This window comes from Leuciscus leuciscus, assembly GCF_965113295.1.
Source record: "Leuciscus leuciscus genome assembly, chromosome: 23".
In the NCBI taxonomy this organism is placed as follows: Eukaryota; Metazoa; Chordata; class Actinopteri; order Cypriniformes; family Leuciscidae; genus Leuciscus; species Leuciscus leuciscus.
In genome coordinates this window covers 15,404,182-15,424,096 of record NC_138747.1, presented here as the reverse complement: position 1 = coordinate 15,424,096, position 19,915 = coordinate 15,404,182, and the positions used below count along the sequence as shown (strand labels likewise).

At 38.9% G+C, this 19,915-nt stretch overlaps 1 protein-coding gene across 9 annotated transcripts in view; it reads left to right on the top strand.

The window, feature by feature from the left end:
• The window catches only part of magi1b (membrane associated guanylate kinase, WW and PDZ domain containing 1b), a 134,125-nt gene that overhangs the window by 103,853 nt on the left and 10,357 nt on the right, over positions 1–19,915 (top strand). For 7 of the 9 annotated variants that reach the window (XM_082155223.1, XM_082155228.1, XM_082155229.1 and 4 more), the window contains 6 exons: positions 7,060–7,091; positions 8,917–9,160; positions 12,696–12,787; positions 14,338–14,530; positions 16,271–16,573; positions 19,330–19,533. In XM_082155223.1, the coding sequence (XP_082011349.1) occupies positions 7,060–7,091; positions 8,917–9,160; positions 12,696–12,787; positions 14,338–14,530; positions 16,271–16,573; positions 19,330–19,533 (1,068 nt within the window). The remainder of the gene's footprint in view (positions 1–7,059; positions 7,092–8,916; positions 9,161–12,695; positions 12,788–14,337; positions 14,531–16,270; positions 16,574–19,329; positions 19,534–19,915) is intronic. The other 2 variants (XM_082155224.1, XM_082155227.1) reach the window with 2 other exon arrangements.

The following is a 19,915-nucleotide window of genomic DNA, read 5'->3' as shown; positions in this document are numbered from 1 at the left end:
TAATTTGTATTTATTTTATAATTTACCACAAAAAGTCAAGTTGAGACTCTTACAATGGAAGTGGACAAGGGAATGATGTTAATTTTTTTATTTAAAAGGAGAAATAAAACTTGTGTATTTAAGCGGTAAAGCTTTTTAAATTTTCACTATTAATATTGAGTATTGTAGCATTTATGGATTGACCCCATTCATTTCCATTGAATGTGCTCCATTGTAACCCAGATTTTTTCTTTTTTGAAGAACTAATGGAAATGTATTTTTCTAGTAATCAAGTGCCATCAATTAAGCTTAACTTGTGCTGAATTCAGAAAGTATTCCTTTAAGAACCAAGCGTAATTAAATTATCTGATGCTCGACAGAGAGAATAAAACCTGTGGTTGTCATCGTTGACTTTTTTTCCTCCCATGAGGCTTGACCGATATCAGTTTTTTCTCTAGATGCTTCTCAGCTGTTCAGGTCTAAATGTCACGTTCGCAAACACTCAGTATAAAGGAGATTCATGCATCTGTAATGCCCGGAGTAATCATTTCAACACAATGTGCGTTTGCAAGCTGAATAGATCATGGCTTTGAGTTAGTGGCCAAAAGGTCCATTCTGTCTCCCTCTGGTGTGTTTGTGTGTTTATGTATTTACGTCAGTGTGGAATTACTAGCGCTGCGACATATAGAAGGCCATTTCTTGCCTCATTGCAATTCTTCCTGATGGTATTTATTAGAATCTGAAGCTTTGAGAAAGAAAGTGAGGGATGCTCCAGCTATGGATTGCGTGATGAAATGAAAAGGTGCGTTCTACTATCTGATCCGCTCCCTTTATTGGACATCAATCATGACAGCACACATCTTGATTTCCCCAGCAGTAATGAAACCCGCTTCTACACAGGCATCAACTAGTCTGGTCTCATTAGCTGCTATACCCTAAGAATCCAAATAAGTGTGTTAAGGCTTAATTACACACTAAGATAAGAAAATACCAAAATATGTTGTGTTTTGGATGCTGATTCCCAACTGTCATCTTAACTAGCTTAACCAGTAGGACTTTATTGGTCAGCTTCTTAAGAAAGATAATGCATGTTTTAACTAACACCAAACCACCCTAAGATAACTATAACGATAAATGTATTACGCTGTAAAAAAAAAAAGAAAGGCATAAAAACAAGTTTTACTCAGAAATTGCTAGTAAATTTCAAAATTACAAAGAAACAGCAAGAAACACATTTATTATATCATATAGGGATTGTCAAAGTTTTTTTTTTTTTTTTTTTTGTCATCTACTGAATTTTTCGTCAACGATACCAGGGACACCGAAACACCGGGGAACATGAAATTTGGTGGGCATGTAGCCCCACTAGACTTTTACGGAAAAATTCCGTTTGGTCCCCGGGGGCCACTCCCCCCCCGCGCTGGGCCCCCCCAAACCCCAAAAATTCAGTTTTTCCTAAATAACTACCTGAACCGTGGCACCGAGGATGAAGACATTTTTCTGGTATGTTGGTCTTAAGGGCCCACATCAACCTAGCCCATAATCACTCATTTGTGATTTGCGCCCCTCCCATAAAAAATGAAAATGCAATATTATTCTGCTTTAATCGCCCCTATCTTCAGTTGAGATGTTCAGAACTGCACCATATTTCATTTGTATGATTAACTTGACATCCTCTGGGGGTATGCTAAGTTTCGTAGAATTTCATCTATGGGGGGGTATAAAATAAATTCATTTATGTGCACATTTAGTGACTGTACACTCATCGGCCTGTAGATGGTGGTGTTGAGCGAAGGGTTGCTGGTTTAGGATGATACTGTCACACACACACATGCAGGAATACAAACAAACGCAAGCATGCACACACACTGACATCCACACGCACAGACACACACCCATACACACACATACAAATCCACATGCACAGACACACACACACAAACACACACGCGCACACACATGTACGCACGTACACATGTAATTTTGAAGTATAAAGACTGAAATGGTATTTTCTTGTCAAATGTTCTCCAATAATTTTTGTTTTATTTTCAACTTCAAAAAATCATTTATTACAGTGCTCACACCACTGACGATAACGTTCTGTTTAATATATGCGCATGCTGGGTTTACGGTGCATGTCGTTTTAAATGCTTGAGCTCTTTAAAATCAGTGGCTTTCAAAGTTTTTATCGTTCATCTTCTGGAAAAGATCATTCTGAAAGTGATTCCAACAATATATTTTATCTTTCGTTATTGTTATAGTTGTGGTGTGGACTGCCCTATTCTTACAGAATTAGAGCGATTATTAAAACTTTACAGTTATTGTTGGCGTTATATTTATCGTTCTTGATGTGAACGGCCCTTAAATCAGCAGGGAAAATGAATCGAAGCTTGTCTTTTCAGCATGGAACAGCATTTTGCAGTCTCGTTTCTCTTTTCTGGCTGGACAGATACATAGAGAGAAAGATAAACAACCATGATTGGTGGTGTGCACCAAAGTAACTTGATTTAATGTTTTAAAAGGAAGGATTCCAGCAAAGTTTTTTGTGCACTTTTTGCATTATTTTTTGCTGATTGGTCCAACAGCAAAAATGAATGGCGTTGCAGACAAATACTCGGGATAGCAACAGTCCAAAAGAAGTGGTTGTCTGGCTCTAAATCAAACCAAGAGATTTTTTGTGAAAAATATGTTTAGATAATGGTTGTGGGGAGCGTTTTCTCCCTGACTGCTCACCCTTTGGTTTGCTAAAAGGGGGAAGCATAGAACCCACCAATCGCATGATTTCACACCTTGTTTCCATGACGATGCTCTGCTGCACTTTGCGGTGGGGTTTCCTGTTAAAATGATGAAGCGGAGGGGTCTGTCTTGCACACAACATGCAGGCGCATCACATTCTGGAACAAATGCCAGCAGGCAGTGAGGACAGACAGACAGAGACAGGTGTTTTCAAGTCCACTCTGCATCTTATTCTTTCATTATGTGTTACCCTTGAATGATTTTTGATTGACATGTTTGTGTGGACCTTCTGAATCCACACAAGCAATGGAGGGGAAGTTGTATATAGCCATCAGAGCCGTGTGTGTGTGTGTTCGCGTGTGCATCGGTGTATGCACAGGGCTATTTTAACATCACTCCATGGCCTGTCACCTCCAATTGAAGGCCATGTCATGTTAAGACTATTCCAGTGTACACACAACAACCATACACACATAAGCTGTGTTCTCTAGTGAGCAGCCTACATAGGCAGCTGTAATAGTCCATTTTGTAACTCACAAGGAATGTCATGAGAACATTTTGAAACGCTCTATATTGGCAGCAACTACACACAAATAACGATTCACATTGGAGGCTGAACTAACAATTGATCAGAATTAATTTCTTTTCAGTAACGAGAGCATTATAGTTATTGTAAGTTAACCAAAATGTGTCTTGGTCCACCATCTTACACTTAATTTATTACTGCTACTTTATAGTATTTTTTAACATCTCTCTCACTTTCTTCCATCTTGGATTTATCTCAAAGCGTGTCAAAATACAATATTGGGTAAAATTATATATTTTAATTATACTTGAAGGTTTTTTATTGATACTTTTCAATACTGAATTAAGTGTAAGTGTATTTATAATCAACATCTACATAAATATAAAGTTTTAATAATCACTATTCTATGTTAGAATAGGAAATGGCACACATATTATAATGCGGAATGACAATATCACTGGAACCACTTTCAGAGTGTTTAAAGCAGAAGACAACATATCTGCACTGCGAGCTTTTAAACAGAACATTATCATCCGGACCGGTGGTGTGGACACTAATATAGTTATCATTGTTAACTTTATAGTTAACATTCTTGGTGTGAATGGGCCTTTACACTGAACAATTTTTATTGATATTTTTCAGTATTGACGGAAGTGTGTTTATAATCTCTCACACTTTGTCCGCCAGTTCACCCAAAAATGAAAATTCTTTCATCATTTACTCACCCTCATGTTGTTACAAACATGAATGAATTTCTTTCAGAATTTTGAAGAATGTTGGTAATCAAACAGTTGTGGGACACCATTGACTTCCATAGTATTTTTCTTAATATGGAAGTCAATGGGGACCAGAAACTGTTTAGTTACCCATATTCTCCAAAATATCTTCTTTTGTGTTCAACATAGGGAAGAAATTCATTCAGGTTTTGGAACAACTCTAGGGTGATTAAATTATGACAGAATTTTCATTTCTGGGTGAATTATCCCTTCTCCATAAATGTGATGCTGCAATTTTGCAGCAGGCAGCTTAATTAAATTGCCTACCTTTTTTAACAGACTTCACTGTTTGTGATGCCCTAGAATATGCTGCCAAATAGGGATCTGACAAGTTTTTGGAACTGCACAATAGTCTTGTATGAAAATGGTTTTGTATCTGCTGTCACACTCTCCGCACTAGACTCATACTGCGGCCGCTCCTGGGAGACTGTCTCTCATTCCTCTGTGTGTCAGACTACATCACTGACAGATGGTCCTGACCGTCAGAATCTTTTCCTATCATCCTGGCAGAGGAAAATGGTTCCAGTACAAACCCTTCGCTCTCTTCATGCCCTTATGCACATGCATGTGCGCATGCAGTGCACCATAATCTTCTCCTGCTAAACCTTATTAGTCTCCTCTGTGCCTGACGTGATTCCCACTGACCTGTCACCTCTAGTCCTGCTGATTAACTCCTGCATGTTCAACATACAGTAGTTATGGAGGGAGCTCACATGCCACTTGGGTTTTATTAACTGGCTTAGTCTCTCACACCAACAATATTGTTCATTTGAGTTTGATTTTGGACATGAGCTGAATTACTTAACCCAGTTTTCTTGACGACTTTGTGCAGAACTGAAATATAGCTAATCTCAGTCAGTTGTCGTTTCTTTGATGTTCTGCTCAAACCTCTAAATAAATGATGAATTGGTGGAGATGTTGAGCTGATACGGTATCAGTCCTGCACAAAGGAAGGAGGAGCGAAATGGCAAGGGTCTTGAAACTACCTCAAAGTGCTTGACTATAGGATTTGAAACAGGTTCAAGAGTTAAGCAGCAATCACAATAAGAGTCATCCACTTTTAATGCATTGGTCACTTTGTTTGCTTTTCATTCAGCAAGCAGCACTGGTTTATGGGATTCAGATAAAGCCATTATGTGCCCAGTATAGCGAAATGGATTGATTGATTACAAGGTATTAGGCAGCATCTCTCCTCTATAAGCAACGACCTCCAGACACTCAACTGGGTTATAAAATAAGACCAGCACAGATCTACTCTTAATCTCATAAAATAGCATAGATTCATTCAGGGTTTTTTTTATGCATTCTTGTTGCTGTGCCACTGTGGAATAGTTTTTCTGAGCAGGGAGAATATTATAGAAATTACACTGGAGGTCATCATAAGAATTATCAACATTTAGCCAAATCAATTTTACAATTACCATTGTCAGAAGTTTCAGAAAAATTGCTCTACCAAACAAACCATTGTGTGAGATTTAAAGTGAATACATACAGAGAAAAATGAAGAGAGTGTGTTAGCAAAGAGGGAGTGTAGCAATGCTGCAGAAACTTTTAACAATTAATGGACTGAAGTGGAGACTGGCATAGAGAAGAGAGGGAGGCGGAAGACTGCAGAGGACGATTGTGTTTGTTTTGGGGATAATGAGTCAGGTTGGGGGCAAGGCTTTATGGGGCAGGTCTATTTGCAATGGAAAGGACGATTGAATACCTGAAGTTGTATAGGAAATAAAGAGTAGAAGCGTTTTGTTGAAAGAGTGTTCAGGACAGGCTGGACGCTTAAATGGCGTGAGTGCGCATGTGTTACCGTGGGCGCGCTCACACGCAGATGACTTGCTCTCAAGGGAACGGCTTCATAGTAAGCAGCCTTATTTCCAGGCCAGACTGGAATCAGAGGACCGATCAGGATCCCAGGTGCGAAATCACAACTTATGATCACACTAATGAATCTTACCGACATTAGTTTTTCATCTATTTCCTTTTTTTTTTTCATGGAATAAATGACGTTCACATCTATTTATGTATGAATGCATAATTTATGCATGGCCTGTCATACCCAGCCTTTCTGATGGAGGCGTGGGAGGGGGCGATGGCACATCAGCGCATGTAGAAGTGGGAGGGAATCAGTGTTCGGAGGAGGGAGTACGATGGTAAAGCGAGCACGAGAACGGTCGTATCGGGGAGAGAGAAGCAGAGAGAAGCAGCAAACACATGAAGACGGAGCGAGGGTGATGCACATCGAAACAAGGAGGGGGAGGGCAAAAAAGAAGGAAGGAGAGAGAGAGGGAGAGAAAAAAGAGAAGCTCAAAAGACAGGAGAATCAAGGACTGGCTCTAGATGCAGGATCCTTCGGCAACAACATCGCGAGGGGCAGGGACGCTGGAAGATGGTTTCAGTAAGAGGGGAACTGACCGTTGCCTATAATTTAATGTTCAGTATCTTGGACTCCTTCTCCATGGGTAATAGCTTAGCACCTGTCTGGGCATAAGCCCCTCTCTGTTTCTCTTCCTGTGTCTCATTCGTTCTCTCTATCTTTCGCGCTCTCCTCTTTTTCTGTCTTCATCTCTCGCGCAGTGTCTGGTAGGTTTAAAGGGATTTTTCTCCCTGGAATGAAATGTCTGGAATCATGTCATTCCAAATCTTTCGTAGACCATAAAAGGAAATATTTTGCAGAATCCCCGGACAATGGAAGTGACTTTCATGATATGGAAAATGGCACCTGGGACATTCTGTTAGATATCTTCTTTTGTGTTTTACAAAAGAAAGACCAAACTGTTCCTTTAAGTTCATGGGGTCTGCTTAGCACTTAATCAGGGTAATGGGGGTCGGTCCTCTGATGCGGATAGTCCGCGCTGCCCTCTTTATGGTTTGTGCTGTAAAGGAACGAGAGAAGAAACGGAAAGAGAGACGGGGCTGCCGCCGCACCACGCGCCCTGATTGGAGTCATCCATCTGTCTTGGGATTACTTTCAGATTTGTGCCTGTGGGGAAGGTGAAATCTTTGTGTGCGTACAATTAATAATTCTGTCTCTTTCGCTTTCTGTAGGGGTGGCACCTGCGAAGAAGAGCCCCAAACTGGTGAGTACAGATGTTTCATTCTCAGTCTGTTCTTTCCTCTTCACCACCTTTTTTTTGTTATTAATCTTCTCCACATTGTTTCTGATTGCTTTTGCTCATTGTCTGTGGCATTGGTCTAGTGTTCAAAAGAGGTTTTACAATGTCACTGCTCAGGCAGAGAGAATCTGATATGCACTTCAATGCAAACAATACTGTCAATGCTGTCAGTGGACGGTGAAACCATGTGGTCGGGGTTTGGAGGATGGTGTTCACCCCTGGGAGGAGGGCTGATTTTATTGGTCACATGGGCACCCTGTAATAGCCCTCTAATGATTTACAGAAAACAGCGAAACCAGCAAAGTCCATCCTTGGAGCTTCAGGGGCAGAATAGAAAACAGCGAAACCAGCAAGTCCATCCTTGGAGCTTCAGGGGCAGAATAGCAAAAAAATTGCTTATTTTTAATCTTTTGTGTTCACCAGCCTGTTGATGGTCTGAGGGTTTGAGCTCGAGTTTGTGGACAGTAGAAACAATAATCAGTGTTCTTCTTTTAAAATGGCAGAAGATGGGGGGGGGTTGGGTCAAGTCCATGCTTGTATGAGTCCTCAATGTCAGACAAGCGTCTCTCAAATGGCCTCTGTTTTATTTGGATGGATTTATTAGCTACTTATTGAATTGTGGTTTGAATGTATTATTATTATTATTTTTTTTTTTTTTTTGCTGAATTTCTGGATGTCTGCTGTACAGATTCATAGGTTGTGCTGGGATGCAAAATGATGTAGAGCTGTATGCGTGGGTGTTAAAAAAGAACTTCAGATGACTTAGTGGAGGAGAGAACATTAAAAAACCCAACCCTTCTGGAAGCATGTCATTGTTAAATAATGATTTATTACTTGGAATAAACATTTTAAATTAAAACATGGTTTGAAAATATTTTTATAATAATTAGTATATACAATGGGGTGAAAATGCTTCTATTTTGCATTTTATCATTTAATTGATTGCTTTGCAAATTATTAAAGTGCAAATTTGACAAATTAAACTGTCAGCATGACAGTTTGGGTGACAACTATCACAGCACTCAAGCTGTAAGTTTGTGTAAAACACGATAATCATGTTATCCAGCTTAATTTGACCATGATTAAAAGAGCATCTTTGAACATCTGACCATCTGTACAAAGGAGTCACATGATCAGACACTGTCATTTGCTTATTCGATTAGTGACCTAGTAACAGTGCAGACTTATATTTCTTATTCATTTTAATGTTGTATAGTTGACAGTTTTCTAAGTTCTAAAATATGGCTGATTTGCATATGCATGGTTTTAGTGTCTGAGACTTTTAGACCCCACTTTTTAATATGTGTATTGTAGTCATTTCGGTGTTCATTTTCATTTTGAAGCCTATTTATTATATTAATATTATTGAAAAGAATTGTATGCGCTCAAAAAAGAAGAGCCAGTGAGTTCTCAGGTGCATAGAACAAAAGATGTTATGTCAGTCAAGTAGCTGAAGTTGCCTGCACAAAAAATGCAATCAGACCAAGAAAGGTCTTATACAAAATGTATACAAGTAAAAAGCTTAAAATGTGATAACTGAAGCAAAAATACTGAGTTGAGTTGCTTGGAGGGTATTTGTTGAGTGGGTGAGGTTGAATGATAGTTGAATGCGTTGATTTGATTCTTGGCTTGAATGAATCCTGACAGAATGGTTATAGAGAGTTTTGCGTCATTCTGTCCTTCAACTCATTCATTCACATTTCTTTGTTTCTTTGTTTCTTTTTTTTTTTACTTGCCTTCTCCCCATTTATTCAATTCATGTTTCCTCTAATTTTTTCCCCCCACACAGCAACAGTTGGAGCGCAAGGACAGTCAGGGCAGCTCCCAGCACAGCGTGTCCAGTCAGCGCAGCATCCACACCGACTCTCCCCTCCACGCCTCCCAGGCCCTGCTCAACGAGTCGGCCGCCCCACCTCCACCCTCCCAGCCCCTGCCAAGCCTGCCCCAGGACCCTCCAGTAGACGGAACTCTCCAGAAGAAACCAGATCCCTTTAAAATCTGGGCCCAATCCAGGAGCATGTATGAAAGTAGGCGTAAGTAATATGGGATTCTGGTGGCGGGTGCATTGGCAGCGGATCACTGGGTTTATGTTTGGTTGGTATTGGGATATCAGGATTGGTTAGTTGCTTGGGAACAGGCTGTATTTCTTGTTTGATTGTTCTGCTTTGCCATTAAAGGGATAGTTCACTTTGAAATTAAATTTTGGTATGTTTTAGCTTACCTCAAGGGCATCCAAGATGTAGGTGTCTTTTTTTCCGCAGTAGTTTCAATTTTGATATTTTTAGGTCAAACCGTTCTTGTCTGTCAGTCATATAATGCAGGTTGATGGTCACCACCTCAAAGAGCATGCACAGAGTCCAAATTAAAACAATTCCCCATCGTCCAAATTAAACAATTCCCCATCGTAAGTACACATTGATGGCCTAAGACACGAAACGAGCGGTTTGTGTGAGAAAGCAAACAGTATTTATATCGTTTTTACCTCTTGTACACAGCCACGTCCAAGTGATCTGAGAGCGCGGGCGGGTATAGATATATACACTAGATGTCGCCTTGGCTACGGTTTCGTTCCAATGAACTGCCATAGCCAAGGCGACATCTAGTGTATATTTGAGCTCTTTGAGGTGGTGACCACAGACCTGCATTATATGACTGACAGACAAGAACGGTTTGACCTAAAAATATCAAAATTGAAACTACTGTGGAAAAAAAGACACCTACATCTTTGGATGCCCTTGAGGTAAGCTAAAACATACCAACATTTTATTTCAAAGTGAACTATCCCTTTAAGCTAAATATTAACATCAACATTTTGGGGATTGAAAATGTTTGCTGGTGAAAAAATTATCTAACCTTGGTGTAAACAAAAATAATGCATGGTTGGTTTGGTCAAAAATTAAGGCAGTTGTCTTTATATATCAATGTGATTTTAACAGTTGATACTAATTTTAACAGTCAGTCTATACAAAACAAAATTCACATTTTCAACCAAACATTATATTCATGGTTTCTCAATATTAAGTATATTAAATAGTGGCGTTAGGTCATTTGTGCATTTCAAATGTGGCGAGACCGCTAAAAATTCCATTTACATCAAACATCCTTTTGAACACGGCTGTAGTCTTTCAGGATCCAAATAGCTGTCCAAGCCTAATGTAAACCATTAGCCGTCAGTTCGAATCCCCTGTGTTTGTTGTGATCAGAGAGCTGTGTTCAGATGAACCTGTCATCTGTATTTCCAAAGCTATTCATTAGCCTTTCCCATTCCTTCTTTCCTTCACTTTGCTTTTGCCTACTCACTCACCGCCAGTGAGAAGCCAACATGAACACTGAGGCACTTCTGACCAATTACACTTCTCTCTGCCATCAGTGCGTTCACACGCTTCAGCGCGCTCTAGAACACATCTTTTGACAAATGTGCATATAATTGGTAGTGGTGGAAGACAGTGAATCCAATACTACTTTCATGTGTGCCAGAGAGCAGAGGGGCTAATTAACAAGAATATCTTTCAGCGGATGTTAAGAGGCTGTGGAATGGAGCACTCCAATGTTTGGGTTGGAAAAATTGTGCTAACTTGGAGTGTCTTCATTGTCTCTGTTTTTGTTAGGGTTTCTCATTAGTAAGTCCCTTAAGGAGGAGGATGTAGGGACTATAGGGATGGGAATCATTCAGAATTGGGTTCTGACGTCTCTTAACTATTACAGTTCTTTAAAGGGGTCATCGGATGCAAAATTCCCTTTTATATGGTGTTTGCATATAAATGTGTCTTTGCAGTGTGTGGACACAAAATTGAGGATTTTTTGAATCCTCAAAAAGCCTAAACACACTCAATAATCAGGCCGTTTTAATTTTCTGAGCACTACGATGTCATAATGCTCATGCTCCGCCCTCGACCACTGACGGACTGTCCCGTATTAGCATATTTCTGCCCTCAGCCATTCGACACCCCCATGGAAGAGAGGGGTGGGGTGAGCAATTGCTCATTATCATTTAAAGAGACATGCACCGAAACAGGTCACTGTGAACAAAGCTGTTTTTGAGGAGTTTAAAAGGGTGTTGTTTTACACAACCATTGAGGAATTTTAACCAAAGTATATTACAAACTTTACATGAACACCCTAAACAATCATACCAACTTGTGGAAAATGGGTATCCGATGACCCCTTAAAGAGTTCCATTAACAATTATTTTAACTACTCTTCCTTAATGGGAAAATTTTTAATTTAGTAGACAAAAGATATAATTTCAATAATAAAGTTAAAACTATATACTAAAAAGAATTGACTGTTTAGAGTCATTCATTTGGGAATTGGTCTACACTGATTGCGCCATATATTTTTTCAATTCTCTAAAAACTCATTGAAATAATTAATTTGGGAGTTGATTGACTAAAAAGTCAAATCATTAGAATCATTTGTTTGAAAATCAGGCTTCACTGGTTGAAGTGTATGTTTTTGAGTCACTTAACAGAACCGGCTAATGGGAGCCCGTTCCATAATCAGACTGTTACGGTCCTTGAACGGATTGAGAGATAAATCATTGACGTTTGATTGGGGTTTTTGGACCAGCTTGAAAACATTCAGTTCAATAAACTCAATGAGCAGCTGCATTGAGAGGCTTTAACACAAATGAATGTAAGGTCTATGCCATAATGCACAATTTGCAGAGTCTGCCACAACCGTCCTTGCTTCTTAATGGAGATCGAACGGTGTGGGAAAATTGCCCATGCAGCAGCCATTTTGAATGGCTCTGGAGCCATTCTACTTCCTGTCTCTGTTACAGTAAATTGCTGTACATCTGGTTAGACTGGAGACGGAGGTCATTGTGTCTGGCAGCTGCTCCACACGTCCAGTTGCATTTCAATAGCTTTGCAGCAGAATCACGAATCCAGAGCATTTGTTGTTAGCTTACGTTAACCGAAGCCCATTCTTAAAGGTAAGCACATTTAAAAAAAAGATCTCCGGTAAAAGCTGCCTAGAGCCACGGTTTCCAGCTCTCTCTACTTAACAGGCATAAACGTCCCCTGACAGAACATCATGTGATGCGTTGGAGAGCTACAGGGTCAATAATGTAAAACCTGACAGATTGCTGATGTCTGCAGGACTTTAAGTCTAAATGAGGGGGAAGCTCTGCTGGTGCTTGTCCTGACTGATTTGACATGGAAGTGCTGTGGTGGAGACGGCACACAGGCGTTGGTGTAAGCTCAAGGGCACATCTGCTTCAAAAGACCTCTGGATTCTCTCTTCTGCTTCACTTGATCTGTAATATAGATTTAAGCACGTGTGTCAGTGCTTATCATTTTCTCAGATGGAAATACCCGATAATCGGATTGTAATATGTGAATTATTGGAGCAGAGTAGTCATTATATTACATCTTCATTGGTGTGAACCAATTAGAAAAAAATCCAGATGTGTGAGAACTAGATGCAATCATGAAAGCGACATTGTTCGCTTTTCCTTGAACCAGCAGCCATTCTTGAAAGAGGCAGGATCGGGATAATCAAAGCTTGTGCGTCATTCTGCAGGTGAATTGATCTCGGTCTCAAGCTATTTTTCTTCCTTTTCAGTACCTGATTACCAGGAGCAGGATATTTTCCTGTGGAGAAAAGATACCGGCTTTGGATTCAGGATCCTGGGAGGCAATGAACCTGGCGAGCCGGTAAGTTCAAAGAAATGAGTGCAGGCCTCATTTGTGCAGTTCTGCGAGTATTGTGTTCATTAGTTTGTTCATTTATTGATATTTTTTATAGTTGTTTATTCGTTTAATTCGTTTAATCTGCTGTGGTTATGGGTAGATGACATAAAGTTATTTCCTGTGGTTTGACGTTGTAGGCCATCTAAACCAATTTTAAATATAATTTAGCTAAATATTTTATAATTATTCTACATGCAGCTGTCATACTGCCTACATGGATTTTTTTTTAAACACATTTGTCTTACCGCAGGGCCATTTAAAATGAAATGATGAAGGCAAACTAAAATATATAGGTTATTATTATATTATATTATATTATATTATATTATATTATATTATATTATATTATATTATATTATATTATATTATATTATATTATATTAATTCTAACAACACCATTATTTGTTTAAATGAAAAAAAAACATTACTACTACTATTTATTGTCTTGTATGGATTTGTCCATTTGTCATAAATATAGTATAGTATTAATAATATACAATAAATATAGTATTTATATTATTTAAAAATGTTCTTTTATTTTTATATTTTTAGTTTTCATTTTAGTTTTCGTAATTTTGTTGTACTTTTGCCATTATTTGATTTTATTAGATTTTGAATATTTAATTTAGCTTTATTTATTTTAATTTCAGTTTTAGTCATTTTAATACTTCAACTTATTTCAGTTAGTTGTGAAGGCTGTTGTTAGTTCTTGTTTTATTTAATCAAATATTCCTCTTTTTAAGGTTAAAACAATTCAATTAACTAAAACAATTTTAATAGTTACTTTTCAAAAATATTTTATAAAAATTTAACAACATTAATTATTAATTGGTTTATATTAATTAGTTATAATGCCAGACAGATTTTTTTTATATATTTTTTTTAATGCCTGTGTATAAAAACACTCACACTCTTTGACTTTTCCAAAGTCACCCAACAAATATAGACCCTTTGAAGATTTTCCAAATGTAATAGTCCAAGCATAACCAAGATCTCACAATCAGTCTTCACATCTTGTGCATGATACCCATTCCTCTGTGAAATGTGCACATTACAAACACTCCGCTTTTGGCAAAACTTGTTCCCAGTGAAAGCATCTGCCCTGTGTGTGTAGGTTGACAAAGGCTTTGATGTGTGCAGCACAGCCTCGATCAGTCAGAATATATCTCTCAGACCACCAGTTCTTCCCTTTAATGAGGCCACGTTACATCTTTGAACTGATGAGCCGGTTTCTCGGACTCTAGTCCTTGAAGAATGAAAAACGAGCTGTCCACAATACTGCTCCTTTCAGCTGGTATAAGGGATGAAAAAAATTCCATAGAGGTTTTACTATTTGGAGAACATTTCACAACCATTAGACTTAAAATAATCAGACATTTCAGTGTTTCAGTGAAGTTAAACCCCTTGACACGGCGCTTGAAAAGTGATGAACCTCAAGGGTTGAAGTTCAGTTTGGCCAAGTCAGATTTGTTTCCGAACTCTTGTTAACTCTCTTTTTGTGTCTGTTTGTACAGATTTATATTGGCCACATTGTGAAATATGGAGCTGCCGATGAAGATGGGCGTCTGCGATCAGGAGATGAGCTAATTTGTGTGGATGGAACGGCTGTTGTGGGAAAATCCCATCAGCTAGTCGTTCAACTCATGCAACAAGCCGCAAAACAGGGTCACGTCAACCTGACTGTGAGACGCAAGACTGGATATGGATGTAAGCAGGCTCCAAAATATTATTATTGTTGAGACAAATTACGGGCCATAAATATTTATTACTAGTCATGAAACTGTATTTTACATTTTTATTGAAAAAATTATTTTGTCCCTGTGACAACAGAATTATGTTAGCTTATGTTAAGCTTTCTTTATTTTATACTTCTTCATTATTGTGAGAAACCGGTCAATGGGTCACCTGCAGAGATGATGATAAGCCAGTGTCAGTCACGGTCACAAAAACGTTAAACCACATTTAGTTGCTCATATTTACGTTTCAAATGCTTAATGCAGGAAATTTACAACATGTGTTGAACGTGGAGAAATCCATTTGAACCGTAGATGTCACTCACATTTGCAAAGTAAAAAAAAAATGTCTAGCATGTAATCTAACCATACATTCCTAATAAAGTTACTGACTAACTATTTGTTCATTTATTTTGTTTTATATACTACTGTTCAAAAGTTCATTTTTTTCCTGGGATGCCAAAGCTGAATTTTCAGCATCATTACTCCAGTCTTCAGTGTCACACGATCCTTAAGAAATCATTCTAATATGCTGATTTGGTGCTCAAGAAACATTTCGTATTATTATTAGTATTACAGCTGAAATAGAAATCCTTTGTAACATTCTTCGCGAATAACAGTATTTATTTAAAAAAAAAAAAAAAAAAAATCTTACTGACCCCGAACCTTTGAACAACATTGTACATTTTATGTATTAATAATTCAGAGTCATTGCCCCCCAGAGTCATTGCAGTATTCCATGACCAGAAAAGATAATCTGTACCTGAAGTACAGTATCATATGTCATTCATATTAGTATGTTAATTCCAGAGGAAGTGTTAATTACAGCTTACATGTTGCACTCTACATCCCTTACGTAATGACCAGCATGACTAGTGGAATTGTGAATTATGCAGGATTTTGCGGCCTGATTATCCATTCCTATCAGACAGAGTTTATTTAAATGAGAGTTCATGGCACATGTTAATGAGGGTACGCCTGCTGACTCTGTCTAATTAATCTATGCGGGGCTCTGAGTCCCATATGTCAGGTTTCAAAGTATAAGTTAACCTTGTTCACTTATCCAGGATCACCTACCTAAACACAAGAGCAGAGCAAAGAAATTTTATACATCCAGGGAAATTTAGATTTTATCTAATTACATGTCCTAGCTACTGTAGCTTGTTTCCGCCATGGAATAAAGAAGGAATAAGATAATTGCAACTTTTTAGCTCACAGGTCTCTTTTTTTTTTTGGCAACTGCGAGTTTATACATCACAATTCAGACTTTGTTTCTCAGAATTTCAAGTTTATATCTCGCAATCCAGACTTTAAAACTCCAATTCGGACTTTTAATCTCACAATTCGGAGAATAAAAGTTACAATTGCGAGAAATAAAGTCAGAATTGTGAGATAAAACTTGTAATTGCGAGAAAAAAAAGCCTGAATTGTGAGTTTATATTCAGATTTTCTCACAATTGTGAGATATAAACTCGCAATTACGATTATAGATCTCACAATTGCAAGAAAAAAGCAATTACCTTTAAAAAAATATTATTATGTGGCAAAAATAAGTTTACATATTTAACCGTTCAGAAGCATGTTTGGTGCATAGATTATAAACGTGATTGAGTTCCAGCCTTTGCCTGTCCTGAAGTGGTTTCTCCTTGACTTGCAGAACATAAATCTCTCAGAGTGACCTTCCTAACCCTCCCCCAACCCTCTTCCTCCTCAGTGGCAAAGGTGGACGGTGAGATGCCTCCTTCTCCAGCCTCCTCTCACCACAGCAGCACACAAGCCCCGTCTCTAACCGAGGAGAAGCGCACGCCACAGGGCAGCCAGAACTCCCTCAACACGGTCAGCTCCGGGTCGGGCTCCACTAGCGGCATCGGCAGCGGAGGTGGAGGCGGCAGCAACAATACGGTGGTCCCCAATGCCATCCAGCCCTACGATGTGGAGATCCAACGGGGAGAGAACGAAGGATTCGGATTTGTTATTGTGTCGTCAGTGTCGAGGCCTGAGGCGGGAACCACTTTCGGTAAGTTTGTTGAATTGTTAAACTGTCATTAATGTATTTTATTACACTTTATTTTAAGGTGTCCGTGATACAGTGTAATTATATATTTAAGTACTGAGTAATAATAATTAAATACATGTACTTACTATAAGGTTAGGGTAGGATTAGGTTTTGGTTGAGGGTTAATTGCATGTAATTATGCATAATTTACTCTTATTGCTATGGTAAGTACATGTAACATATGTAACAAGGACACTGTAAAATAAAGTGTTACCATGTTTTTTTTGTTTTATTAAATATCCAGACAGAATACATTTAATCTGCCTATAATTTAAGTTAAAAAAAAACTAGTGTTCCTGTTGCTCAGCTGATGGGACCATGGTGCTAGTAATGCCGATGTCTTGAGTTTGATTCCCAGAAAGCACTAAAATGACTAAATGAATAGCTTGAATGCACTGTGCATCACTTTGGATAAAATCGCCTGCCAAATGCATAAATGGGAACAAGCAATCACATATTTACATATTTGCATATTCAATTCTTTTATATTATAAAGAGAGGAAAGGAGAGAAAGAGATTCACATTCTTCTGGGAGCTTTTTGCCTCTGAATGGTGCTTTGGTTGTGGGTTTCACTTTTTTTTTACTTTTTGGTGGGTGTGGGTTCTTCGTATTTTCCTTACGCCAATCTGCATGTCCTGTGATTTTCTTATTTCGAAAGGCAGTGTGTTCGCAATGCCTGCCTGAAGCAGGGTCGATATCCACCCTCTCTTCTTGAGGCTGTATTTCCGCTCTACTTCCCAAAGCCAGACAAGTCTCCATTACACAAGATGGCTGTAGAGTTAGTGAAACAGCATTTACATTGTCCAAATCTCACTATTTAATCACAGCAGTTGCCAACAGCATTTGCCATCATTTTTCTTAACAATTGTAATTGATAGAGAGATCAAGTTAGTGAAAAGGCAAATGAAGTATGACATCCCATGTTTACATACTCAGATCCTCCTTCGTCGTGTTCACTCTTTAAACTCACAATAGCGCCGTTGGCAGCCTTCACGTAAGTGTACACTGGATCCAGCAGGCTCGATGATGACTCCACGTGGGAGTTTTGTTCAGAGCGTTATGATGGAAGAGAGGAATGACAGATCCATGTTTGAGAGGAATAAAAGAGAGGGAGCAGTGCTTGGCACTCGTTTACTACCGTAATGAAACGAGTTCCTAAGCCAAAGTCACTGTGAACGAGAACCTCAGAGCAAGCAGTCATTAGTATTACAATCAAACTACAAATCCTGCCCAAGTGCCATCGCAGCATTTAAACGTGCATGATTCGCAAGATAAGACCACAAAAAATGGGGATCAAACAATAGGGGCTTTCGCACCGGAGGAACCTTTTCATAGTTCCTAGAACTATTAGCGGAAGTACTCACTTTTTGGTGTGTTCACACCGCAGGAACTGGGAATGATTTCTAGGAACGCTTTTTGGGGGGAACCTTCTTCAGAGTAGGGTCTAAACCAGCATGCAAAACCCTATTTAGAAAAACCCGCCATTTTAAAAAAAGCTGTGTAAACACACAGATTATAGCCCATATATTTATTCCATGAACTAACTCTACGAACATGGAAAACAGTGACAGGTGGACCCCTCAACCTTTACACTAAGGAGAAAATCCAACGCAACTTTGAGGGGACCAAGCGAAACGAGATTATGTATTTCTGCTCAGCTAGCGACATTGGGCATCAACTATAAAAACGCAGTGTTCAAGTAAAAAAAAAAAAATGGCATCTAAGATCTAGATTAATATATATATATATATATATTAATCTAGATTAATATATATATATATATATATATATTAATCTAGACCTTAGACCTTGCTTTTTTTTGCCATTCCACTGGCGTGCATCTAATGTTTCCATTCACACAGAAAACGCATTCTGTGTGAATGGCACCTTAAGCTATCTGATGCCATAAGTATACATATAGCCTAGCAGATAGGTTTCCTGAGCTATCACATCTGTCTCTGTGCCAGCTCTAAACATTAAACAGGCAAAGAAACGAGTCAGATTGGCATCAGAAAACTAGCCAATCAGAAATGTGTCTTCTGACTGGAAAACATTTTATGCATTTGCGAACCTTGGAAGGCGGGTTTTTGAATGGAGGTCATGTGGTTAAATTCAGCAAAATTGAGCAAAACGGCTAACGGCACCTTTAGGGGTGCACTGCAGTAAGTAAACCGCAAAAGGCCAATTTGAATAATCCTAATCCAGTCATTTTTCATAATTCATCACACAGGCAGAGTTATAGTACAATGCGGTTCTCTTAGGGAATTTCAAGAGTTTACACCTTTTTTTGCATAATGAATAATTCAAAAGCGGTGGTGATTATTCAAAGGATCTGAAGAGCGCTACAGAAACGATGCTCAGGGTGATCTAGCATGCATCCGAAAGTCTTTAATATCGCCAAATTCAGCAGATTCACTATGTGCTATTGACCCCCCCCCCCCCGCCCCATACCTTTGCTGTCCATTCAGTAACATGCTTTTATCTGTCACAAGTTTCTTTTGAGGTGTATTTTGCTTGCAGGGCATAATCTGTGGGCATTCTATGAAAATTTTGGCACTTTAGCTTGGTGGCTTGATGTATTAACCCCTACACATTCTCTCTTTCTCTTTTCTCTCTTTCTGTTTCTCTTTCTCCATCCCCACCAAAAAATAAATAAAAAACAAACATAACCATCTTTATTCAAACTCATACATGCTCAATCACTGTTGGCCAAAAGTTGGAAACGCATGTGTGGCAATGCCTCATAAAATAGGTCGCATCATCGAGGGAAGCCCAGCCGACCGTTGCGGGAAACTAAAAGTTGGAGACCGGATCCTGGCTGTAAACGCCTGCTCCATCACCAATAAGTCCCACTCGGATATCGTCAACCTGATCAAAGAGGCTGGAAACACGGTGACGCTGCGGATCATTCCAGGAGACGGTCAGTTTCTCTCTCTCTCATTCTCTTTCCCTTCGCTCAACAGCATAGCTGAGATGAGAACATATTGGACATGTGGGTGTGCGCAATATGTGTAATAACACGGCATCTCAGCACACTGCTCTCGTGTGTCTCACAGTAATAATGTAGACGGTGCATTCAGCCTTATTAGAAGAAGAATAATGAACAGGAACCTGTGAGGGGATCAACACAATGAATATGCAACACACGCTCTTATAACCTTAGAGGCAGAACACCTTCGTATTGTGCTGTTGTAATATTGACAGATGGCACACCAACAAGGCTGGTTGCGGAACAAAGACACAGCCGTGCATAAGCGTCATGCACATTTCAATGTTTCCCCAGAGATTTTAGTAGTGACACC